This window comes from Phascolarctos cinereus, unplaced genomic scaffold, assembly GCF_003287225.1.
Source record: "Phascolarctos cinereus isolate Bilbo 61053 unplaced genomic scaffold, phaCin_HiC Scaffold_4;HRSCAF=312, whole genome shotgun sequence".
Lineage (NCBI taxonomy): Eukaryota > Metazoa > Chordata > Mammalia > Diprotodontia > Phascolarctidae > Phascolarctos > Phascolarctos cinereus.
The window spans coordinates 4,783,149-4,810,152 of NW_027555847.1; the positions used below are offsets into that span (position 1 = coordinate 4,783,149).

Genomic DNA, 27,004 nt, shown 5'->3' on the forward strand with positions numbered 1-27,004 from the left:
CCGTCCCTGAAAGGAAGGCCCGCCAGCCTCTGCTTGCAGTGCTCCAAGGAAGCAAAGACTCCCTCCCAAAGCAGCTCCCTCCTTCCGGGGCAGCTCTAAGAGTTGGGAAATATTTCCTGACCCCAGAGTGGTCTCTTTGACACTTCCACCCATCCTCTGCCCCATCGGTGGGGCCAAGGAGAAGGAGGCTCATCTCCCTAGAGATGGCAGCCCTCCAAATACTTGAGGATCCTCCCCCCAAGCCCCATCTTCTCCCAGTTAAACACCTGCAGCTCCCTCAAAGAATCCTGCCGCATGGACTCCAGGCCCTTCTCTGGCCTCGCTGCCTTCCCCTGGACTTTCTCCTGCTTGTCAGACTCTCGGTTCTCTCTGCCTTTGGAAAGGAGCAGCCCAGAAGATGCTCAGGCACACACTCACTCGGAGTCCAGCCTGGTGCAGCCCCCTTGCAGACTGGCCCTAGACCGCCAAGGAGGTCGGGAATAGGAGGAGACTTTTTGCCCTCCCGCAATAATAGAAAACAACAGTTTCACATTTCCAAAATCCAGTGGTGCCTGATGTGGCTTTCAGGTTGGGGGTCCCTGGGATGGGCTCATGGCCTGTTGAGAGGTTCTGGGCTTTCAGGGACAAAGTCACACTAATGGAGTCTCTGTTCCCTGCCTGCAATTGGGCTTCCCCCACCCTATAATCTGCTGTTCTCTGCACCAGAGACGAGGCTCATGTCTTCCCAACAGGGCTGCTGGGCAATTAGTGTCTGTCCCCAGGAAGCACAACTTCCTTTAGGTTCACTCACAAGGCCAGGGGAGGCAGTGCCAGCCTCCCTCCATCCTGAGACTGGCCCTAGCTGTCCTGCTCCCTCTGCCTGAAGCCCAGGGACCTGCTGCCTCACATGGGCTGGCACTGTGGCACATGCCTCCCGCCCATCCTCCTGCCTTCTCTTCGTGCTGACCATGGGTCTGACCTGCTGATGCCCTCTCTCATCCACTTGCAGGACTTTTGTTCGAGAGCACCCACCCAGGAGACAGTGTGGTGCCGGGCTCTGGAGCCAGAGAACTGGGTTCAAATCCCACCCAATCCTCACTGCCTGAGTGACCTTGGACAAATCACATCCTTTCCCTGGGCCCCACTTTTCTCATTTACAAGCTGAGGAGGTCAGATGTGCTGGCCTCCCTTTTGACTCTGTGATGAGAGTTTGCAGGTCCTTCTGCCAGGCAGCTGCCCCTGGGGGCCTGTGCTGGCTCGCTGCAGCCAGGTAAAGATCTTTAGAAGGGCCCGATTCTCCCAGGAGAGAAGAGCTTAAGTGCTCCGAGGCGTTTGAGAAAGCTAATTCATCTGAGACTCTTTAATGAAGAGGAGAGTGGCAAATGGCCTGCATGCTGTAGAAAGGAAGTAATTGCTGCCTCTCCCTGGTGATATATTTTCTATGTTGGTAATTCTGTGTGTGTGCCAAGCTTGGTCTCCAAAGCACAGAGACTGTTCCCCTGCCTCCTGCAAGTTATGACTTTTAGATTGCAGGGAGCAATTATCTCGGGTGGTTCCAACAAAGCCCGGAGATGGATAGAGGTGCCACCCTCCCTGGTACCTTCTGAAGGAGGCCTTGCACCCAGAACCAAGGATGAGGGGTCCTCCATCACCCTGATGGGTGTGTCCTGGGGGCAGCTGAGCCCAGCTCTTGGTACTGAGGAAAGCCCCTGGGCTTGGGGACAGGGCACAAGTTGGGAGGGAGTGCGTATGCTGATGTCAGGTGTGGAGTCAGAGGACAGAAGTAGGTGAAAGAGAAAGATGAGAAGAACAGTGAGAGGTAGAGCTCATGGTCGGCGGCAGGCTGAGGGGAACCTCTGGGTGTCAAGCCCGACAGAGTCTGAAGCCAGGAAATGTTCTCTGGGACTCTATGTGTTTATGCCTGAAGAACATGGGCTCCAGAGTCGAGGACCTGAGTTCAAATCCTGTCTCTAACACCTCCTACCTTGTAATCTTAGGCAGGTCACTTTAATGTCTCTGGCCCTCAGTTTCCTTATCTGTGTATCTATGCACAGGGGGAAGAGTTCATGAGCAAACAAGGGATGGAGGAGATCACAGAAGATGAAATGGACAATTTCAATCACATAAAATTAAAAAAGACTTTGCATAGGCAAAAATGATGCAATGCAGCTAAATTTTAGAGGAAAACATAACTGGAAGGAAAATACCCATTTTTTCTTTTTCTTTCTTCTTTTGTAGAGCAAGTTTCTCTGGTGAGAACCTCATCTCCAAGCTATATAAGACACAAATTCAAATGTATGAGAATACGAGCCATTCCCCAGTTGAAAAATGGTCAAAGAAGACAAACAGGCAGTTCCCTGAGGAAGAACTCCAAGATAACAATAGCTGTATATATATGGAGAAAAAACCCCAACCTTCAAAATGACTAATCATTAAAGAAATGCAAATTGAATTCTGAAGTTCTGCTTCATACACAGCAGATTGGCAAAGCCAACAAAAAAGGAGAATGGCGAATGTTGGATGAGGCTGTGGGAAAATAATAATAAAAAATAATAGCCAACATTTTTGTTGTTCACTTGTTTCAGTCACGTCCAATTCTCTGTTGACCCCTTTTGGGGTTTTCTTGGCAAAGACATTGGAGTGGTTTGCCATTGCCTTCTCTGGTTCATTTGACAGATGAGGAAACTGAGGCAAACAAGGTTCAGTGACTTGCCCAGGATCATACAGCTAGTAAGTATCTGAGGCTGGATTTGAACTCAGGTCTTCCTGACTCTAGGTCTGACACTCTATTCACTGAGCCACCTAGCTGCCCCTGCTGTCATTCACATAGCATTTACTATGTGCCAGGCACTGTTCTTAGCACTGTTTGGATCTTCACAACCCTGAGAGGTAGGTACTGTAATCATTCCTATTTTGCAGATTAGAAAACTGAGACAAGCAGCAGTGAAGTGACTTGCCCAGGGTCACACAGCTACGCGTGTCTGAGGCTGGATTTGAACTTAGGTCTTCCTGAGTCCTGAGTCCAGAATGAAGTCAAGTGGACCATGGGAAGCATTGCTAACAATAAGGCCCATGGAGGTGATAGAATTCCAGCTAAGCTACTAGAAGATGATGCAGTTAAAGTGCTGTACTCAACATGCCAGCAAATTTGGAAAACTCAACAGTGGCCACTGGATTGGAGAAGATCAGTTTATATCCCAATCCTAAAGAAGGGCAATGCCAAAGAATGTTCAAAGTGCTGAAAAATTGCACTCATTTCACACGCCAGCAACGTTATTTATTATAAAAGTTCTCTAAGCTTGGCTTCAATAATATGTGAACTGAGAAGTAGCAGAAGAACAGGCTGGTTTCCAAAGAGGCAGAGGAACCAGAGACCAAATTGCCAGCATTCGCTGGATTGTGGAGAAAGCAAGAGAGAGTTCCAGAAAAACATCTGCTTCTGCTTCATTGACTACACAGAAGCCTTTGACTGTGTGCATCACAGCAAAATGTGGCAAATCCTCCAAGAGATGGGAGGACCAGATCATCTTGTCTCCTGCAAAGCCTATATTTGGGCCCAGAAGAAACAGAACCAAACATGGAAAAACTGTTTGGTTTAAGATTGGAAAAGGAGTCAAGGCTGTATGCCGTCACCTGATTTATTTAACGTACACGCAGAGCACATCATGTAAAATGCCAGGTTGGAGGAATCAAAAGTTGGAATTAAGGTTGTTGGGAGAAATATCAACAACCTCAGACATTCAGGTGACACCGCTCTGATGGCAGAAAGTGAAGAGGAATTCAGAAGCCTCCTGATGAGGCTGAAAGAGGAGGGCGTCAAAGCTGGCCTGAAGCTTAACATCAAAAAAAAAAAACTAAGATCTTAGCAAATGGTCCCATCACTTCCTGGAAAATAGAGGGAGAAGAAATGGAAGCAGGGTCAGATTTCCTATTCTTGGGATCAAAGATCACAGCAGACAGAGACTACAGACATGAAATTAGAAGACACTCCTTGGAAGGAAATCTAGGGCAAATCTGGACAGCAGACCAAGAAGCAGAGACATCACCTTGCTGACAAAGGTCCACATATTCAGAGTTAGGGTTTTTCAGTAGCAATGTCTGGCCATGAGAACTGGACTATAAGGAAAGCTGAGTGCTGCAGAATCGATGTGTTTGAATTGTGCTGGTGAAGACTTTTGAGAGTAGTTTGGACAGCAAGGAGATCAAATCAGTCAATACTTAGAGTCAATACTTCATTGGAAGGTCAGATACTGAAGCTTAAATTCTTTGACCACATACTCATTGGAAAAGACTCTGATGCTGGGTAAGATTGAAGGCAAAAGGAAAAGGGGATGGCAGAGAATGAGATGGAGAGATGGTGTCAGGGAAGCAACGGACATGAGCTTGGACAGACTCCAAGAGATGATGGGAGTATAGAAGGGCCTGGTGCACTGTGGTCCACGGAGTCATGAAAGGTTGGATGTGACTGAATAACTCCCTGAACCCATGCCTAGGGAACTTTCCACTGCATCACCTAGCTGCCAAAACAGACACATTCCCACACCATGGATAGAGAAGGACTACTAACACTTGGAGCTAAGTAACAGGTGTGAGACTCTTTCTGGAGAGTATGACTCTCAGAGGAGGAAACAGACATTTATTTTCCACAATGATAATGTGAATCATAGGTGTTGTCCAGGATGGGGCAGGGGAATAAGAGAAAAGGAGTGGTGGTTGGTGACTCCTAGCTGGGAAGTGTTGAGGTAGCTATTTATCAGCCTGGCAGTGTTAATAGCCTCCTCTGTTCCCCGGGGCATATGCCTCAGCAATGACAGACAATCTGGCCAAATGGATGACCACTAGCCTGTATCTCCAGCATAAGAGGGTAGGTGTTAGATGGATGATGGGCACGCCCAGGACAAAGATGCTTCCTAGCACAGGTAGATACAGGCACAGTCTTTGAATGGATTGACTGATTTGCAAAAAAGCCTTAATGGAAGACTTGTGCAGAATTTGGAAAGTGCAAGCAGACAGAGGGTTGATGGCTGAGATGGAAGAAGGCTCTAGTGAAGAAGACGTATACACAGAGAAAAAAAATGGGAGAATTGAAGGAAATGATTAGTATGGGAGGCAGCTGTTTGTGCTTTTGGCTGGGCGGGGATTTAACACATGCACTCTCATTCTCTAGAGAGTGACCCTCCTTTGCAGCCATAGCAGCTGGGTCTGCTTATCAATTATCTCCAAAGCCAAGAGCAGCAGCCATGGTGCCTAGCATCTCTCTCAGCCACCTGTGAGGTGCACAGAATGACCCAGCTTTGAAACAACTCACAACCGAGAACTATAGTGACTCTTAAAATGTCTGTGTCTGCTTACAGAGCCATTCACTAAAGCTGCTACAGGGAAGGACTTGAGAGTTACCATTAGGGTTACTCTGGAGGGACTCCACTGGGGGCAGGCTTTTTGGCTGAGGAGTTATGAGGAAATTCATGGTTAATATAAATTTTATGTCAACTCACATTGATTTTCTTATATGACTATGCATTTCCCTGCTCTAATTATGAAATTGTTTTGCTTGGCCATGATGGTTTATGTGATTGAAACAACAGTTGGACAGATCCAGAAGGAGAAGTTTCTATTAAGATGAGAGAGAAATCAAATGATTGACAAGCAATCCTAGCTCCGCAGTAAGACTCGGGGAAGAAGGGAAGCAAGATGATGGGTCTGGGAGGTTCATCTGCAGAATTTGCCTCCTCCAATTGCTCAGTTCCATGTAGGACCTGCCCCAGGCATATAGAGCTCACAGGTATGTGCTCTTTTGGGTTCTTTACCTTTTCATCCATTGCTGATCTCATTTAGTTACCTGGCTCCACTATGAGCTCTGTGAAATGCATGAGAACTCCTATTTCTACATTTCCAACCCTAAATTCTTATGATGCAATTCCATGTTTCTTTTTTAAAAATTGAAGCAATTTTCAATGAATTCTGCTGTCTTCCTTTTCTTTGCTCATGTGATGGGCGTCAGATAGAATCTGTGAGATGTTTCAACATGCCTTTATTTCCTTGATTGTCCGAAATTCTGAACAGTTTTCCTGTGGCTCTGGATATTTGTGTTTCTTCTTCTCCAACTGCTATTCTTGGATCTTTTGCCTACTGGAGAATGGGTTTTATTCTTCGAATCTGGGCCAGTTCTTTTCAAGTGTTGTATGTTAGCCTTTGATGAGAGACACTGAATGCATGTTTCCCCAGTCGTTTCTCCTTCCTTATTCCAAATGCATTGCTTTTTGGTTGTGGTGCTGCAGAAGCCTTTTATTTTCAGTCTAATTGATTTCCTGTATTATTTGACTTATAATTTGCTTGAAGTAGGGCTGGTTAAGAATTTGTCCCTTTTGCACAGCTGTGAAAGATGAAACAAACATTCCATTCTCCTCGGGTATTTTTTATGGTTTGATTATCGATCTGTTTGAAATTGAGTGTGGGGAATGCTGGGCTGGGCTGGCCCCTTCCCGGTTTCTTTTCTAAACCAAGTCTTGCTATCCAGGCTTTGTTGCATAATGAATCCTCTTCTCCATGTTTTGTCATGCTGGGAATATTGAGAGCCTTCTGCATCTGGAGCCAGCTCTCCGTGCTCTCATCCATTCTACTTAGCTGCTTCTCCAGTAACAGATGGAATTCCCTCTTAGGCTACAAAGTCTTTCAGTTTGCTCAAATTATCTCTGTGGATGCTCTTGGTGGATTTGCATATCAGCGATCCTATCGGGGCTTGCTGCCTTTCCATAGGTAACGCTGGTCGAGGCCTGGGTGAGTTGAAGCTGACCGGCATTTCTGCAGGCGTCCAGTGGTTCTGTCTCTCTACCTTCTGTCCTTTGTTCTCCATCATTTGGGGAAATTTCAGCGCCATTTCCTGAAATACGGTGGTTGGAGCTTTTTCCGCTTTCACGTTATTTGGGGAGCCAATGGCCACACCGCAGTTACCTCTCGGCACTCTGTCCTCACCTTTGGCCTTGACTTACCTGGAAAGTCACAGTCTTCTTCACTCATCCCACAAAGCTGCTCTTTGACCCTGTTTTGCTGCTGATCCTGGTCTGGGGCTTTGGCCTCTGTCTCATCTGGCAGAAGCTTTCTATTTCTCTTTGATTCCCTATTCCTGTTTACTTTGCCCCCACAGCTCTCCGTGCATTTGCTTTCCTGGACTATTTTTTTTTCTTTTTGGCTTGAGGCAGATCTCTTTATGGATGTCAATTTTTGTCTTTACTGACACCAAGTTCCCTTTTTATTTCCCTCACAATGTTTATTATCCAGTCCAGAGACTGTCCTTGATATTAATGATTTTTTTTCTTTCCGATGTCATCTCCCTGGATTCTTTAAACCTAATATTTGTTCTCCATGTTCTAATTCTAGCTAACTCATTTTCTTGATAATAATCCCCCCTCCCCCCTTTTACTGTGGGGTTTTTCTGTCTCTGTTTTTATGGAAGGCATTGGGAATCTGATCTGCCTTGGGACCTCTTGCTCTCTCTTCATTTTGTTGGAAATCTCTCCTCCTCTCCCTTTTTTTATCCCTTGCAAAGGCTATCAAAACAGGCTGTAAATTTTTGAGGTCAAAGAGTGCCTTAATTTTCCTTTTCATACTTGCAAAACATAACACAGTGTCTGTCGCACAATAGGTGATTAATTAAATTTTTGCTAAATTAAAATGAAGTCAGTCAACAAACATTTATTAAACACCTACTATGTGCCAGATACTAAGCACTGGGGATACAAAAAAAGGCAAAGGACAATCCCTACCCTCAAGGAGTTCCCAGTCTAAGGGGGGAGACAACAAGCATGTATGACAGCTATGTACAAACAAGTTATATTCAGGACAAGTAGGAGATAATTAGAAGAGGAAAGGCACTAGAGGTAAGAGGAGCTGGGATGGGACCTGAAGGAAGCCAGGGAAGCCAGCAGGCAGAGATGGGGAGGGAGAGCACTCCAGGTGGGAGGGACAGACAGAAAATTCTGAGAGAAGAGATGGAGTATGGTCTTTGTGGACCAGCCAAGAGGCCGTTGTCACTGGATAAAAGAGTATGCATTAGGGAACAAGGTATAAGAAGACTGAAAAGGTGGGAGGGTGACGAAGAGCTCTGAATGCCAAGCTAGGAGTTTGTCATTGATCCTGGAGGGGATAGGGAGCCCTTGGAGTTTAATGAGTAGGGGGTGACACGGTCATACCTGTGTTCTGGGAAAAATCGCTGTGGAGGCTGAATGGAGGATGAATTGGAGAGGGAGAGAATGAGGCAGGCAGACCCACATACAGCTACTGCAATGATCCAGGTGTGAGGTGATTAGGGCCAGCACCACGGTAGGGGCAGCATTGGAGGACAGAAGGGGGCAGATAAAAGAGATGCTGTAGAGGTGAAATCAACAGGCCTTAGCACCATATTAGATACGGGGTGGGGAGAGAGAGAGTGAGGAGTCCAGGATGACCCCCAGGTTGTGAGCCTAGGGCCCCAGGATGACACGGTCCTCTTCAGTGAGAAGCAAAGTGGGAGGCAGGGAGGAATCAGGGGCAAGAGAAGTTTAGTTTTGGACGTTTTGAGTTTAAGAGGTTTACTGGACATCCAGTTTGAGGTGTCTAAAAGGCGTGGAAATGTGAGACGGAGGTCAGCAGAAAGACTGTGCCAGGAAAGGGAGATGTTAGAATAATCAGCATGGAGATGTAATGAAATCCATGGGAACTGATGAGATCACCAAGTGAAGTAGAAGGAGGGAATGGGGCCCAGGACACAACCCGGAGGTATTCCTTGGTTAGAGGCATGATCTGGAGGAAGATCTAGCGAAGGAGACAGAGGAGGAGCAGTCAGAGAGGGAGGAGGAGAGCCAGGAGAGAGAGGGGTATCCGAGAGGATCAAGGAGGAGTAAGTGATCCCTGGCCCAAAGGCTTCGGAGAGGCCAAGGAGAATGAGGCTGTTGGATTTGGCAGCTAAGAGATCATTGGTAATCGCACCCTGCTCACTCAGCTGCCAATAAAACAGAGAAACACAAAGCTAATGCAGTGTTTGGCGTCACTCATAAGGATGATCCGGGGTGAATGTCCCGAGCCCTAATCACACGGCTGACTGGATGCCCAGACCAAGACTTCTGCTTGGCTTCTCAGAGTCCAGGGGAGCCCCGAGGGGTTCAGAGGCTCCCCAAGAGCATTAATTATTCATTATATTAGTTAATTATCCAGACTCAATTAGTTTTTAGAAGTGGGTATTGACTATAGCAGAATAATTGGTATGAAACACCTTCCAAAAGTCTATAGCACACAGAGTCCAGGAGAATGTGGGCTCAAATTTAGACCAAGTCTGACTCACATCTTCTGGAAATCCATTAGAGTCCTTAAAATGTTCCCCTCAAGTTTACTATGGTTTGGGGGGTGTTGGGATCCTTAATGAGCCTTGAATCTGCATTTCCTCATCTTGTCCAGGCTGTCCTTGGGCATCAGACCACAATTAACTAAGGCTCAGACTCCTACAGCCATATGGGGGAAGTGCCCCTCTGCCCTCATTGCAGGGTTCAATTCAACTCAACAAACATTTTCAAGTACCTGGGCTCAGCTCCTTGTCAGCTTTAAGGGATAAAATGTTCAGTCACTGCAGCTCTTAAAGACTGGCACTGTGCCCTTATCTTTGTTTCTTTTGCTCCAGTTACCTCCCAACCACAGAGACAATTTCAAAGGCAGTGTCCATCCTGTAGTGATGCTACATTCATCCATTCATCTTTCCTTCCTTCCCTCCTTCCTCCCTCCCTCCCTCCCTTCCTTCCTTCCTTCTTCCTTCCTTCTTCCTTCCTTCCTTCCTTCCTTCCTTCCTTCCTTCCTTCCTTCCTTCCTTCCTTCCTTCCCTCCTTTCCTCCCTACTTCCCTCCCTCCCTTCCTCCCTTCCTTCCTTCTTTCCTAGTTTTTCCTTGATATGTATAATGTTTCCTCTCTGTTCTTCCTCATTCTCTGGTTGAGAGAAAATGACCACTGTTAAGCTCCATAGATTTTTTTCCCTAAACTCACCGTTCCATGTTTTAGGAAAATCATTTTAGTGGCTGAATGGAGAATGGTTTGGTGTGGGGAGAGACTTGAAGCAGGCAGACCCACCTTCAGGCTACTGTAATAGTCCAGGTGTGAAGTGATGAGGTGGAGGCAGTGGCAGGGGAGAGCAGAGGGCCTATTGGAGAGATAGTACAGAGGAGAGATTGACAGGCCTGGGTACTATATTGGATGGGGCATGGTGAGGGTGAGGAGTGAGGAGTCTAGCTTGAGAGCCTGAGACACTGGATCCCCACAGTAATAGGGAAAGTGGAAGTGGGGAGGGGGAGGGTTTAGGGAGGAAGAGAACGAGTTCCATTTTGGACATATTGAGGTAGAGATGTCTTTTGGACACCCAGTTGGAGAAGCCGCTCCTGCAGCCTCAAGAGACAGGTGTAGCAGATGGGAGAGATGGGAGGCCTAAAGTCAAAGGGATGGTTGTTCTTTGCCCTGGAGGTCCTCCACATTTCAGCTGGAGGCTTGGGCTGGCTGGAGGCGTTGTAAGGTGCCTTGTGCCAGTACAGATGGAAGTGGTTGCTTTGGGGCAGATGGAAGATGCCTGGCCTGGCCCCAACAGCCTTTCCTCAGGGGCTGCCTTGGGCCAAGCAGAAGGCAGAAGGGTCAGGGCACTAGCACACCTGTGATTATGATGCCTAAAGATCCTGGGTGTTTTTAAACCTGTTTTACTATTCAGCATTTTATATTTTAATTCATTGATTATAATTTCTCTGACTGTCCACATGCAGAAATAGGCCTGTTTACAAACAGACATGACAGCTCATTCCTCCTCAGGGGCAGCCACCCGTTGAAAGGTTGCATGGACCCAGAGACCCATCACTGGCCTTGGAATCTGGCAGACCTGGGTGTAATCTGATCTGCTCTATCTCCAACAAGTCACTTAGCATCTCTGAGCCGGTCTCCTCCCCCACTAAAATGGGAATATTCATCTTCTCTAGCTCACAGACTTGTTGGAATTAAGCGAAGTAACGGCAAAGTACTCGGCAAGCCCTACAGAGCGTCATAAAGTGACCATCGTCATTTAGGGCCGCTAGCTCCTGAACAATTCGGCAAGCATGCTGTAAATGCCAGGCACTGCTAGGCAGGGGGGATATGAGGACAAATGAAAGGCCCTGCTTCAGAGTCTGCATTCTGGTAGACAGGAGAGGAAGGGGAAGAGGAGACATGTCTCTGAATGGAAGAAATCCAAGATGGAATCTCAGAATTGGAGAGAAGACCAGGGCCATCTTGTCTCTCCCAAACTCAAACACAAGACCTCTCCATAGTGAATTGACAAGCTCATCCATCCTCTTTGGGGTGGGGGGAGGGGCATCAGGAAGTTTGTCTTCCCCTCCAGCCTTCTTCGCCTCCTGGCTGCTTCCCCCCATTGCTTAGGGTTTGCCTTTGGGGGCGGGGAGGAGGCACAATTAATAAACTCCCCCCAAAATGAGAATCCGTCAGGTTGTCTGAGTCTCCCAAAGGCATCATTGTCACCTACCTAAAGTCCATTGCTTACTTTCCTTTTGCATTCCTGAGCGCTCCTCTTCCAAGTGCCTGGATGGACCTTTGGCTGGGTTTTGTTGGCCCTGATGATTACCCTCTACAGGCCAAGATTCCCCATGCACTTAGCAGACTGCCTCTCATTTCCCCATGTGTGCATTAACTCGGCTCTGAATCTCCACTTAGTCTCTCTGAAATTTCTTGCTGAAAAAGAATGTATAAGGCAGTAGCAACTGAAACAAAATAGCAAAGCCCGTGGACCTGCATAAATTCCTGGTATGTGTTTATTTGTAAGTCTTGGAATAGCCTAAGGCCAACTGAATCTATCATTAGAGCCCTTCCTGTTTGTGTTCTGTTATGATTATTGCCCCTCTCAAAGCATCAGTTTTTTCATCTGAAAAATGGGTATAATGACACTCACTATATTTGTCTTTCATAATTGTGAGAAATTTAGTAGGGTAGGCGCTTTGATTCTAAAACTCTGCTACGGTTTCTCTCTGCCCTCTCTCTCTCTGTGTAAGGATAGGGAACTAGGGATAGCTGCAATGTCTTCAGAAGTAAGTGACTGTTCAGTGCCATCATGTACCACCGTCTTTTTTGTCCTTTCTCTCCAATTCCACATCTCACTCTATCCATTGCAAGCTCTCTCCTGTCTGTCCATTCTTTGCCTCCTTTTCTAGTTTTTCCTTCTCTCTTGTGGGGGCTGCCAGTGTTCAGCCCCAACAGTGACTCTCAAGGCTTCGACAGCTCCAGAGGTGGGAGCTGGCTGACAAGTCTGACAAGCTTCACTCATGCTCTGAGCTATTTCAGGGCCACCTAGGGCCAGAGCCGCCTCTGATCTTTCCTTTCCAGACCAAGCATGTTATTTCCTGACAACTTGTCAAGGCAGAGCAGAAGGTTGAGCCAGAGGGAGGAAGGAGATTTCCCTGCCTGGGGGCTGTGATGGCACCGATGCTTGTCCTTCCCTTGACTGGTGTATATTCCTAGAGGAGACTGGAGATTGGGAGATTGGACTCAGGTCCAATCCCAAGCTCCTCAGGAGGAGAGAGGCTGAGCAAACATGGGTGATGGATGGTGGGTATCCAGGGCCATCCACAGGAGCCCAGAAGCCTCCTGCTCCCCTATTCATGCTTTTATCTACAATCTGTTCTTCATCGATTTCCTCCTCCCTGGTTTTTTCCTATGCAGCCATGAGCTGGGAGTCACCAAGGTTCCATCGCCGCTGAGTACCCAGCAGTTATCTTACTGGCTGACATTTCTACAGTGCTTTAAGGTTTGTGAAGAATTTTATATTCATGAGAGCCTCCCATCACAACAACTCTAAGAAGTAGGGATTGCTAATATTACTACCCCCATTTGACAGATGAAGAAAGTGAGGCTCAAAGAGACGGCATGGAAAGAGTGATGGACTTCGAGTCAGAAAACCTAGGTTCAAATCTTGGCTCTACTACATACTACATGTGTGGCCTTGGGCAAGTCACTAAACATCCCTAGGTCTTACTTTTCTATCTGGTCCAGCTGGTCCCTGTGGGCTTTTCCAGTTTTAGATCTAAGCTCCTTGAAGGTGAATGGCCTGCATGTGTTTACTGAACTCTGGGATGATCTGGGCTTTTGTGGTGAGACCCTCCATCTCAGAGTTTCTGTTCATTGGTCAATCAAGGCTACTATGCCCCTGTGGTTTCCCTCTCTGTGTTTCTCATGGAAACAGCATGGAATCCAGTCCTGAGCATCCTGCCCCCCAGTTATCTGCACACTCTTGTTGGGTTCCATAGCATTCAGACTCACAGCGCTTGGCTGCTTACTCCACACACTCTGACATGGAAAACAGTCTTGTAGTTACTGGTCCCAGGTGGCCAGGGGCTGCAGCCCTTTCGTAACATGGACTCTCACCCCAAGCCAACAGATCTTCCCTGGCGGCAGCAATGTGAGGGCAAGTCAAGGCAGAGGAGGACATGGGCCAGGTGGAAAACCTTCTTAAACGAGCTTGGATCTTGGTGGGCTCCAAATGGCAGACTTCAGTCTGGTCTTGGCGTCCACACTATCCCTAGATGCCGTGGGGCAGAGCCATCCATTTAATACATAGCGTTAGGGAAGTCGTCCCAGTCCAGTCCAACCCTGAAGCTTGGACCAAGGAGCCCACTTACTGCCAGTGCTACTCTGTACAGGGCTCTGTTCCAGAAAGGGCCTTGACAAGCAGGGGGCGGCCAGGATGGGAGAAGGGCCCGCTGCCTCATCAGCACCTGTTGCTTAGTCACTCCCTGCAGCTTGGGGCCCTCTCCAGCAAAGGGTCACAGCTTTAGAGCTAGCAGGGACCTCAGGGAACTTATTGCTCCCTTTCATTTTGCAGATGAGAAAGCCGAGACCCCGGAAGGTGAAAGTACTTTCCGCTCTACAGGTAGGAAGTTGTAAAGCCAGGATTTGAATCCATCTTCTCTGACCCTAAATCCAGCCGTCTCTCCATGACACCACACTTCTGCCTCAGTGTACCCACCCTTCCCTTGAAAGACTCCCAGCATGGGCGAGCTCACTACCTATTTGGGGGTGATGTCAACCTTGAGAATTGGCTGCTCTGTGGCATTTACTCAACAAGCCTGGTCCTGGGCCTGAGATGAACAAGGCTAATCATTCCATGTGACAGCTGGAGATGACGGTCATTGGCTACCCCCATGCCCACTTAAGTCTTCTCTTCCCCAGGTTCCTTCATCAGATGCTGCCATGACTTAAGAGTCAAAGCCATTCCCCTAATCTGGGTCTGGCCCTGGACACAATTCAGCTTCCAGACCCTTCTGAGGGCTCTGGCCGAAGCTCCTTAGGGCCTTGTCCATCGATTTCTCCCCCCTGGTTGGAAGTGAGATGATCTATTTCCCATTTTGCCTAATTAGGTATTTTCTGGTTTTGTTGATATTTTTCACTTTCTATGGTATTTTCAAATGCATTAACATAATCTTATCTCTGATACTTAAAAAAAATTTCTTTGGGGTTTGTTTTGATCTTCTTTTCTCATTTGTAATTTTGGTAATTTGCATTTTCTTTCTTCTTTTTCTTGTAATGTTTCCTAAATACATACTGATTTTCTTGGTCTTTTCAAAATCTATCTTTTGGGTTTAGAAATCAATTCAATTGTTCTTTTATTTCATTAATTTTTGTACTAATATTGATAGTTTCTCCTTTCCTCTTTCTTTTGGTATATCACTTTCTTTATTTTCTGATTTCTTTAAATGCAGACTCAATTGAGTTTCTCCTTTTCTTTTTGATAGACCAGCCTCTGAATACTACTTTGGCCATGTCCTATGAATTTAGCTGGTGCAGTGGGTCGAGTGTGGGGCCTGGAGTCAGGAAGACTCATCTTGAGTTCAAATCTGACCCCAGACACTTGATAGCTGAGTGACCCTGGACAAGCCACTGAACCCTGTTTGCCTCAGTTTCTTTATCTGCAAAATGAGCTGGAGAAGGAAATGACAAACCACTCCAGTATCTTTGCCAAGAAAACCCCAAATGGGGTCATGGAGAGTTGGACATGACTGAAAATGACTCAACAATGATAACATATGAATTTTACTACATTCTACTTGAATTATCATTAAAGCCATCTGGTTGGGTTTTTAGAATTTCTTCTTTAACCTAGAGATTATTCAGGCAGTTGTTTTTGGTGGAGCTGATGCCTTATGGTCAGCTTAGCTTGGTTTCCTTCTAGATTTGTTGCGCTGTGGTGTATAAAAGGAGGGTTTCTTATTTCTGCCTTTGGACATTTAATGAGGAGTTTTCTACATCCTAGAACATGTTTTTTTTGTGATTATCTCATGTATGTTGTTTATATGTATATATCAACATATGCATATAGTATATTTATGATATGTATTAGAAAAGGAATATGGTAGGGTAGACAGGGAGCCAGCTGGCCCTGGGAACCAGGAAGACCTCAGTTCTAGTCTCACTTCTGACATGGACAGGCTGGAGGGACGGTCAAGCTACTTTGCCTTTCATTGCTCTCTAGGGAATTCTCAACACTATAAATTTCAGAGAAGAGGCTGACCTATAGTGTTAGAGGGAACTCCCTCAGCTGAGAATTCTCTACAGCAATGAAATCATGGATATGATCAATAAGTCAAATTGAAGAAACAAGCATCCATGACGCACCTACTATGGCCAGGCAATGGGCTGAGCACTGTCCTAATGATGGGTATATGAATGTGTATATGTGTTTCTGTGTGTATGATACACATACACACACACACATGAAATGTCAGTGTGTATATATGTGTGTGTATTCCCTATTTTTCCATTAAGTTCTTTCCACGTGTCTATAAATTCCAGGTTTTTTTGAGCACTCTTGAATTCTGTGAAGACTTCAGTCTATTTATATCCACTTCAGAATTGTTAAATTTAGCTTCACTAAATTTTTTATTCACTTTGTCAGAAGAGGATTAAACTTTCTTATTTTACTATGTATCTTTTGTTTGATTTATCATGTTCAGATACTGAGATGGTTTAATCTTTTCCCTTATTAATTTTCCCCAGATTTCTTTTTTCAGGATTGTGAGCTTTTCCTTTGTAAAAGTGACTATACAATATATGTGTAAAATAGATATGAGTTCATTCCCTGTGGGGCCTTTTCACACCGGGAGCTCCTCGAGGGCAGGACTTATCACTTGCCTTTCTCTGAATCCAGTGCTTAGCACAGTGCCTGGCACATAGTAGGTGCTTCATCCATGGTTATTGACTATTGACTCTATGGACTCCAGCAATATCTGGCATCATCCAGCAATACAGTCCTCCTTGCTGTTTCCTGTTCCCTGATCAGGACGCTCCATCCTTCCCTGGGCACTTCCTCTGGCTGTCCCCCATGCCTGGAATGCTCTCTTTCCTCCCCTCCCCTCTCTTAGCTTCCTTCAAGTCTTGCCTTCTGCAGGATGGGTTTCCTGGTTGTCCTTAATGTGAGCACCTCTCAGCTCAGATTTCCTTCCATCTACCTTCTATATATTTTGCGTGTGAGCAGCTGTTTGCACATTGCCTTTCCCATTAGACTGGAAGCTCCTTGAGGGCAGGGATAGGGTTGATTTTTATTTGTGCTTCTACTTTTGTGTTCCCAGCACTCTGTACAGTGCTTGGCACAGAGAAAGCACCTAATACATGCTTCTGACTACTTGATCAATCAATGAAATGGGCGCAGCCAATCTTCTCACTGAATGTTTTTGGGCCACTTGCCGTCTAGGTTGTCGGGGTTTCCTTCTCAGGTCATGGGTGGCCTCGAAGCCCTCTGACATTTCCTCCAGTTCAGATAGATTGTGATTTGATGATAAGTAAAGGCTTGTTAATTGAATGAATGGCTGGACATAAGCAAATTCTTGATTGTCCCCATTCCCGCTTGTCTTTGCTGTGTAGCTAATCCATAAAGACTCAAATCCCTAATCATTCTTTTGAATTTAGAATGCTTTCTCTTGTTCTAGTGGGGGGTGGATTAACATTCTTCATCATGTAATTAATTTCCATTTTAGAGTCCTGAACTACTGATATTTGGGAGGGTGTTTAGACATGTGCTGGGCTGCACAGACATGTCAGTGTGGGATCAACAATATGCTGTGGAGATCAGCAAAGGAGACAGAAACCCCCCCCCCACTTTCTGGACATTCTCCGAGATGGGCCTCCTGTCAGTCCAGACCTTGTTTACCTTCCTCTCTTTGCCCTGAAGTGTCTCTGACACAAGAATATGTTTATCACATTGTAAGTGTCTCCACACTAGAAACCCTAGAGGAGCTCTTGTGGTGCTTGGCAATTTAGTATCGCCCCCCCCCACCCAAAGTCTCCCAAAGACGTCACGTGACCACTTATCCTTGATGTAGGGGATGAGTGTTTCCAGCATGCCCAGGGTCCCCACTTCCTACTAGGTGTGCTACTGGCTGCTTGAATCAGCATTGGGTCAGTGCTAGGCAGGGCTAGAATGCAATTATCCCCCTCCCCCCATACTACTAGTAATGGGAGCTAGTCAGCCCTTTAACTTACACATAGTATTTTCGACAGATTCTCTCATAAGAGCCTCTGAACAAGTCTAGGAGGGGGGTTGTTTTTTACAGTATTATTCTCTTCTGCACCAACCCCCACTCACAACTGTGACTGAGCGTGAGGGGGAATCACGGCTAGACAGTTGTGAAGTGACTGGGGAAGTTGGGGTGGGGGATCCACAATGGGTGACTGTGGAACATGAAGATGGAGGGAAGAGCAAATGGTACCCTACTAGTGGCATTTGGCATTTCTTCTAAACCCACTGCTGGGCAGGATTGACCTGACATCCAGGTAGTTTTTGCCCCCTAATGTAGGAACCCCCCCAATTCCCCCCAATAAACTAATACTTTGTGTGACAGGGACAGAGACACAGTTAAAGGAAGTATCTGAGAGTGCTGGATGCCACAAGCAATTCTAAACAGCCAAACACGCTGACTAGTATCACCAGCATTTATTAGGAGCTAACTACATGCCAGGCATTGTACTGAGCACGGAGGATACAATGAAAGGCAAAAAAACCATGGTCCCTGCCCTCAGGGAGCTTACATTCTAATCCCATGCCTCTCCTGGAAGGAATCAATCTACAGCCCTGAGTTCTTGTGCCCCATTCAACGGCTGGATGGTGTTCCATCTTGAAGAGGTCATAATGAATAGAAAGCCCTTTGTGCTTTTCACCTCACTGTTGAGAATATTTGGGGGAGATGACTTGCTGGCATTGGTTAGCTGGCTAATTGGGGGTGGGCTGGGCCGTGGCACTGATGCAGGAAACTAGGGAAGAGCTGGGCAAGGTGAGTCTTTGGTGCATTGATGGTTTTGGTTTTGGTTTTTCATTTCTAGTGGTCTGGTGAGATGGTTGTACAGCTGTATAAGAACTTGAAGGGGGAAATGGCAGGGTAAGAAAGGACAGGAGGAGCTAGTAGGATGGGTGCTGAGCCGTGATCTGATTGGCTAATCCATGCCACTGCTAAACTAATGAGAAAAAGTGGAACTTCCCAGAGGAGGGACCACAGTCATGTCATATGTTGATACCCTGAGGTTCTCTCTTGGTTTCATTTGCTCTACTACGCGCCCAGCCCCATGCAAGGTGCTGAGGATACAAGAGCAAAACGTACATGGTCTCTGATTTCAGGGGGAATGCATTCTATCTGCTGCCAAGAGTACGCGGGCAGAAGAAGCTGTGGCATATGGGCGTTGATTCAGTTACCTTTGACGCTGAGGCTCTGATCCCCTCTGGTCCAGATCATCTTCCCTGCCTCGAGACTCCCTACCTCCGTCTATTCTACGCTCTGCTGCCAAAGGCACTTTCCTGAAGTGCAGATCTGATCAGGTTACTCCTCTCCTTAACCAACTCCATTTGCTCCCTGTTGCCTCTAGAATCACATGTACCTTCTTTTATTTGGCTTTGAAGGCCTTACTCAATTTGGCCCAATTTACACTTCCTGTCTCAATGAAAATCCCTCCCCTTCTTGCACTCTGTAGTGAATTCAGACTGGCTTTCTCTCTGTTCCTCATCGTTTCCTGCCTCCATGCCTCTGCCCAGGTAATCCCCCATGCCTGGAATGCAGTCCCTCCAGCCCCTCACCTCCCAGACTCTCTCTTTTCCTTCAAGACAGAGCTTCATGAAGCCTTTCTGGATTCCTCCCACCTCTCAGCCTGCCAACAGCCTCCCTCCCAAACTTTTTGCATTTACTTTGTAAATAAGACCCACCTGGGTCTTATTTGCTTTATATTTGTGGCTGTATGTATTTGTCTCCCCCTTGAGAACATCGGTTCATTGTGAGGAGGAAGAGTTTCATTCTCTGTGCCTGTTTTCTTCGCACCTAGCATAGTGCTGGGCACATACTAGGTGCTTAATTAATACCTGCTTGATGGCCTGGGGCCAAAGTGCCTGCCTGTTATGTCTGCGTCACACTCTCCATCAGAATGAATACTCTTGGTCAAAGATTGCTTAATTTTTTTTGTGGGTGTCTCTGTAGCCCCAGCACCTTGTACATAATTGGATCTTAATAAATGGTCATTAATTGAATGAATCAAATTCCCATTCTGCTGAAAAATTGAAGCCCAACAGTTCTTTCTAGCATTTCCCAGAAAATTCCAAGTATTCAGGGGGGAGAGATGAATGAAAAACCACTCACCTGGGGAGGCTTGTAGAGGTGGCAGACAGGCTGCCCGGCCTTCTGTTTACAAAAGTGGAGGGCATGGCAGACCACATCCGCATTCATCTTCAAGCTGAGCCTGTAGGGAAATGGAGCAAAGGAAAGGTCAGAAATGTTGCCGGTGCTGCAAAGGGCAGAAGCTACTTGAACAGAGAGGTCAGCGCCCAGAATCAATTCTGCTGCCCTGAACTCATTTCTACTTGGCCTTTGAATTTACCCAGCAGGGCTTCTGGGGCCAGGTGATTGTCCGCCATATTGTTCTCAGCAGTGTTTAAAATGAGGCCGCGGGGGGAGAAGTGCTGAGCTCTGTATTCAGCCTCAGAATCTACCCGACAGCACTGGGGTCCCTTTCAGAATGATGATAAACAAAACGAAGCTGGGTTAAATGAATGATGCGGTCATTCTATAGCAGCCCACCAACTTGGCAGCAGGTTGGGCAGGCCTGTTCTATAGGGACCATGTTTTGTTACTTTCTGAACTCATACCAAGAGTATGAGCCCTCAGAGAGTTTGATGCCTCTAGGCTCTTCTCCTAGGCATTGTTCAAACCTTTTTGTTTTAATTTTAAGACATTTCTCCTTCTTATGAATTAAATTTAAATATTAATTAATTGAATCAAAACATTCATGAATATGAGCCTGAGGTTGATTGAATAAATCAATCTAGTCATCCCATCCCACTTAGAGGAAGTTGCCTTAATGAGAGGAGAACAAATTGCCATCTCTCAATCAATCTCTCCATTATCGGCTTTAGACTAAATCCCAGAAGTCCTTGACTGAATTGCAGGATGCTCAAGATTCATGCTCAGATAGCCTGAGCAAACCTGGTCATGACCTAGGGGTCATATGCAAAATAGCAAGTGAATTGAGAACTGGAGTTATCCAAAGACTGGGGTGAGGGGAACATCCCAGTCAAACCCTAAGGAGGAGCCACTTTGAGGAGAAAGGGGGACCTGAGCTCTGGCCTTGGCCTCAGTCTCCCTTCCTAGCCTCCTTTGGCCAGAGGGTGGCCTTTTGAATTTTGGAAGGTCTGGAGGATTTTAGACTTCTCATTTTTCCTGTTGGTGTCTTATCAGTGTTCTGGGACCAGTTGACAACAGTTTCTTATTTGGACAAGGAGTACAGCAAAGAAGTTATACCGTGGTTAAGGGGAACTTTTTGTGTACCCCATGAAGGGAAGAACAAGAATGACAGCATCCAGGAGCCACATGGGCTTTCTGAGCATGAGCCCATTTTCTCTTGGACTCTATGGACTGGTGGGAGAATGTGTCATAGATTTTTTTTTTTTTGAGGTGGGGTGGAATGGCTTATGCTAACTATTCCACTTTAGGAAATTCCCCTTTCTAAAAGCTAACTGCGTTTGTCTCTAATCAGTACCCTGCAAAGAAGCAAAGACGTTTAGAGGATATAAACTACCAGGTTGTGGATTGACTGGAGGTCTTATCCAGAACACACTTTAAGAAATGTTGGTTAGTTGCATAAACAAAACCATTGCGGCCAAAATTAGAAGGAAAACAGAAACTGGGAAAAAAATTTTTTACAGCAAGTTTCTCTGATAAAGGCCTCATCTCTCAAATACATAGAAAATTGAGTCAAATTTATAAGAATATGAGTCATTCTCCGATGGATAAGTAGTCAAGGGATGTGAACAGATAGTTTTCAGATGAAGAAATCAAAGCTCTCTTTAGTCATATGAAAAAGTGCTATCAATACCATTGATTAGAGAAATGCAAACTAATGCAACTCTGAGGTACTACCTCAACCTATCAGATTGTCTGATATGACAGAAAAGGAAAATAACAAATGTTGGAGGGGATGTGGAAAAATTGGGATATTAATACACTGTTAGTGGAACTGTGAACTGATTGAACCATTCTGGAGAGCAACTTGGAACTACAGCCAATGGGCTATAAAACTGGGCACACTCTATGACCCAGCAAGACCACAATTAGGTTTGTATTCCAAAGAGATTAAAAAACGAAATGGACCTCTATGTACAAAAATATTTATAGCAGCTCTTTTTATGGTGACAAAGAATTGGAAATTGAAAAGATGTCCATCAGTTGAGGGATGGCTGAACAAGTTCTGATATATGATTGTGATGGAATACTATTGTGCTATAATGAATGACTAGCAGGATGCTTTCAGAAAAACCTGGAAATACTTACAAGAATTGATGCAAAGTGAAGTGAGCAGAACCAGGAGGACATTGTACACAGTAACTGCAATATTGTAAGTATAAACAACTGGGAAAGACTTAGCTACTCTGATCAATACAATGATCCAAGAAGTTCCAAAGGATACATGATGAAAAATACCATCCACCTCCAGAGAAAGAAATGATTGGAATCAGAATGCAGAGGGAAGCAGATTTTTTCTTAAACTTTATTTTATAGGGTTTTTTTGGGGTCTGTATTTTTTTTTTCATAACATGACTAATGAAGAAATATGTTTTGTGTGACTCCACATGTATAACCTTTATCAAACTGTCTTCTCAATGAGGATGAAGGAGAAGGAAGGTGATAGAGAATTTGGAACTCAAAATTGTAAAAACAAAGATTAAAATTGTTAAGAAAAAATGAAATATTAAAATTGAAAAAAAAAAAGAAATGTTGGTTGGACCTCAGCCTCTGATGAGAAGAGAATGATGCACACTCCCTCCCCCCTCCACCAATCTTACTCACATAGGCTAAATTCTGCTGTGCCAATCCACCTGTATGGCAGATCTCCAGGGGAGGGTCATCCCTCCTTTCAGTCTGCTGGGACAAGCTAGCCCAGGGACAGATGTCTAAAGGGTTTTGCTGCTTCATAGAAATGTGCCTGAGCTGTGCCCCATGGGGCTGGAGTGCCCTGGGAAGGGAGGTTAGGTCCTTCTCCCTAACCCTCTGTATCCACCATGTTCCTTGTGCCCTAGAGAGCCCCTGTCTGACCCTCTTTTTCTGCCGAGTTTCTATCTCTTCCATTGAAATCCCGTCTTCCAGGCCACCTTTCCCAGTCACTAAAGGCAGAAGGGGTCCTCCCCCTTAGGCCTCACACAGACCTTTTTTTGAATTTGTCTTATTCAAGATGGGGTAGGGACTCACAGAAGGTTTTTGAGCAGAGGAGTGACATGGCCAGTTCTCTGTGTAAGACAGTCTATCACCCGGCATACAGTAGGTGCTGCCTGATCAAGACAGATGATTGTGGCAGCCATGCCCTCCCCCCCCCGCAGCTCACTGCACCCTCTGCGCACAGCAGAGAGTGAGTTATCTGCTGACTGACTGGACAGCCATGGGCCCACTTGTTGCAGCTCACCCTCACCTGAGAGCCATTGAGGAGGGTCAGTCAGCAGGCTGTGACTAGCTGACTAGCTGTAGGCTGCTGCTTCCGTTGCAAGGGTGGGTTTCTTTATTGGATGGAGGCCCCCTCTTCATTGGAGGCTGGGCCTCTTTGGGGCCTGGGGAGCAGTCACTGAGCCTTTGCTTTGCTCAAACCTAATACACTGCTCAGGAGAGAAGGTGGGACTAGGGGCAGGGATGGGCCCAGGGGATTTCCCATGGCCTTTGTCTGGGTCAGGAACCAAGGGACCCTTTGCTGCTCTGTGGAGCTGAGGAGTCTGGTCCTTATTAAGAAGGCAACCAGGAGCTACAGAAGGGTTCTGAGCTGGAGAATGGCATGCCTGGATCTGTGTAAGAGGCTAATCTGACAGCAGTGAGAATTGGGTGACAGGGTGATATGGTAGCCATGGTTTAGGCCACAGTGTGGCTCTACTCTGTATCTGCCTGGGTTCATGATAGTACAAAAAGTACTATTCCAGCCCTTGATGGGAAATAAGGGCAAAGCACCAGCCCTTACAGAAGCCTAAGACCTTGCCCACAACTCTTCCATAGCAGTCCCAAGGATGACCCAGGGGAAGAGGGTGCTGGACAGGAAAGCAGTGAAAGGAGATGTTAGTTTAGAACGTCTTCTGGAGACTCATCAACTCAGACGAATGCTCAGGCAGCAGTTGTCCAGGGTGCTAAACAAGGAGGAGGAGACTTGCAGGCTATAGAGTGCCCTCCTGGGGCGTGAGAATGGTAGTCATCCTTCCCTCTTATGGGGAAAAGTAAAAGAGGCACAAAAAAAGTTGAAGAAAAGAACACCTTAAAAAACAGAATTGGCCTAATGGTAAAAGAGGCACAAAAATTCACTGAAGAAAAGAACTTCTTGAAAAGGAGACTAGTCAAATGGAAAAGGAGGTATGAAAATTCACTGAATAAAATGTGACTAATATACTATCCTGCCCTATAGTAAAATCTATCCTGCCCTATAGGAAAATTGAAGAAGGGGATAAGAGAAGGGGTGGGGGGGGAAGAGATAGAAGGGAGGGCAGATTAAAGGAAAGGATATTCAGAATGTATGCCATCTTGGGGTGGGGGAAGGGATGAGACGGGGAGAAAATTTGGCACTCAATCTTGTGTAAGTGAATGTTGAAAACTAAAAATAAATAAATTAATTAAAAAAAGAAAAACAAAAAATGACTAATATAGAAATATCTTCTGCATGACTTCACATATTTATTTCTAAATGGGTGGGAAGGGGTTGGAGAGAGGGAGAGAATTTGAAACTCAAAATTTAAAAAGAATTCTAAACATAAATGATAAATTTTAAAAAGAAAAATACTATTAGAGAAAAATACCCTTCCCCAACCTGTTTCTCCCTCTGTAGCCTTTTGATTCTTATAGTCTTAAATATTAACTCTGTGCAAATCTACAACTTTGTTATTTTCATTTCAATGGGGAAGACAGTCCATCTGCAGATGGGCATGGACTGGACTGTCCAAGTGAGTCATGGCCAAAGGTATAGAGGCAGAGAGAAGGAAAACAAAAGAACAGCAAAACAAATCAGGGCATTAGGAGAAAATGTATAACAGGAAGCAGGGAAAGAAGAATAGATAACAATTAAAAAGATATGTGAAGAGTCAGAAATATGAGCAAGTAACTCCATCTGACTGATGGCTGGAGGGCATTTGGTTTGTGAAAATTCTTGTTACAAGACTTAATGGCTCCATGGTTAGAATTTGAATCAAACTTCCATGTTATCTAACTCCCAAGTTGGGGGTGGGGTGGAGGGAGGGATGGGAAGATGCATTTGCTTGAACACGACAAAAAATGGCCCAGGTTTTAGCTTTTCTCTCCTTTACTAAGCAGATAAAACTGGAAATACCCACTCCCTTTCTCTTGTCTGCACTCTTTTCCTCTTTCCTGGCAAGTTCATTTCATTGACATGGATCCATTTATACTTACAGTTTAATGATGTCTGGTCCAAATATTTCTGCTGTGAGATAGCAGATACTTTTCAGGAATAGCTTTTCTGAAAAAAATGTGGGAAATCTTTCAGTCACAACCAGTTCAACTCCACAATTTGTATAACATTTATACACATGTATGTGTGTATGTGTGTGTATATATTTTGTTATTGTTGAAATTCATTTATTTTGTAGTGAGTCAATCAATATTTCTATCAATACATAATCATGATTTAGGGTAAATACTTTCAAATGATTCTGTTGCAGTTATAAAGACAATTCCTTCATGCATTGGTTATAGTCTAAGTAGTTTTTCTTTGCAACAGACATTACCCTTAACATATACATAAGTAACTGTTATTGCTAACTTTCAATCTTGAGCATTTTCTAGGGCTTGCTTAGTTACGAAAAATACCAAACCCTTAAAATAGCCATATCAGCCCAGACATTGGGTGAAAGGACTAGATTAATTCAACCTAGAATAGAGATGACTTGCAAGGGTGTGGTGTGTGTGTGTATGTGTGTGTGTGTGTGTGTGTGTGTGTGTGTGTGTGTGTGTGTGTGTGCGTGTGTGACATCCATCTTCATGTATGAAGTAAGGGAGCTCCTAGATTGGTCCTTATTGGTACCCAAGAGTAGAACCAGAGTGATGGATGGAAATTATGAAACAGTTATAAGACACTGGGAAAACTTGCTAATGCTGAGAAGTTGCCCCAAGGATGCCATGGAATGTGCTGCTTGGCTCAGTTCTCTATATATTTGAGAAATGAGGCCTTTATCAGAGAAAATTACTATAAATTTTTTTTTCAGTTATAAATTACTGTGTATTTTCCTCCATCCTATTTCCTCTTTGTTTATTCTTTTCTCTCTCTCCCTTTTTACTCTGTGACACCACTGTCAAAAGTGTTTTGCTTCTGACTGTTGTCTCCCCCAATCCCATCTCCCTTCCCCTCTGTTATCCCTTTCCTCTCCTATTTCCTTATTGGCTAAGATAGACTTCTGCCCCCAATTGAAGTTGTATGTTACTCTCTCTTTGAGCCAATTCCAATGTGAGTAAGGTTCATGAGCTCCCCCACCCCCACCCATCTTCCTGTCTGCTGTAAAAGCTCTTTCCTACCTCTTTTATGTCAGATAATTTACCCCATTCTACCTCTCACTTTGTCCTTCTCCCAGTGTCTTCCTCTTTCTCATCTCTTAATTTTATTTTTTAGATAATCATCCCATCATATTCAACTCACACCTGGGCCCTCTGTCTATATATACTTCTTCTAACTGTCTAATAATGATAAAGTTCTTAGGAATTACAAGTATCTTATAAGAATATAAACAGTTTAACCTTTTTGAATCCCTTACGATTTCTCTTTCCTGTTTATTTTTTCATGCTTCTCTTCAGTCTTGGTATTTGAAAGTCAAAATTTCTATTCAGCTCTGGTCTTTTCATCAGGAATGCTTCAAAGTACTCTATTTCATTGAAATTCCATTCTTCCCCCTTGAAGGATTATACCCAGTTTTGGGGGGGAGGTAATTCTTCGATGTAATCTTAGCTCCTTTTCCCTCTGGAATATCACACTTCAAGTCCTCTGATCCTTAACGTAGAAGCTGCTATATCTTTTGTAATTCTGACTACGTATTTGAATTTTTTTTGTGGTATTTTCTCCTTGACCTGGGAGTTCTGAAATCTGGCTATAATATTGTTGGAAGTTTTCATTTTGAGATCTGTTTCAGGAGATGATTGGTGGAGTCTTTCAATTTCTATTTTACCTTCTGGTTCTGGGCAGTTTTTCTTGAAAATTTCTGGAAAGATGTCTAGGCTCTTTTTTTGATTATAGCTTTCAGGTAGTCTAGTGATTCTTAATTATCTCTCCTTGATCTATTTTCCAGATCAGTTGTTTTTCCAAAAACATATTTCATGTTTTCTTCCATTTTTTCATTCTTTTGATTTTGTCTTATTGCTTTTTGATGTCTCATGGAGTCATTAGCCTCCACTTCCCTAATTCTACTTTTTAAGGAGTTATTTTATTCATTGAGCTTTTGTACCTCCTTTTCCATTTGTCCAGTTCTACTTTTTAAGGATTTTTTTTCTTCAGT

At 45.0% G+C, this 27,004-nt stretch overlaps 1 protein-coding gene across 3 annotated transcripts in view; it reads right to left on the reverse strand.

The window, feature by feature from the left end:
* Window positions 1-27,004, reverse strand: part of AOAH (acyloxyacyl hydrolase) — a 116,797-nt gene that overhangs the window by 66,855 nt on the left and 22,938 nt on the right. For all 3 annotated transcript variants that reach the window (XM_020964393.2, XM_020964396.2, XM_020964392.2), the window contains exons 4-5: window positions 24,915-24,981; window positions 19,632-19,731 (exon numbers count right to left, since the gene is read on the reverse strand). In XM_020964393.2, the coding sequence (XP_020820052.1) occupies window positions 19,632-19,731; window positions 24,915-24,981 (167 nt within the window). The remainder of the gene's footprint in view (window positions 1-19,631; window positions 19,732-24,914; window positions 24,982-27,004) is intronic.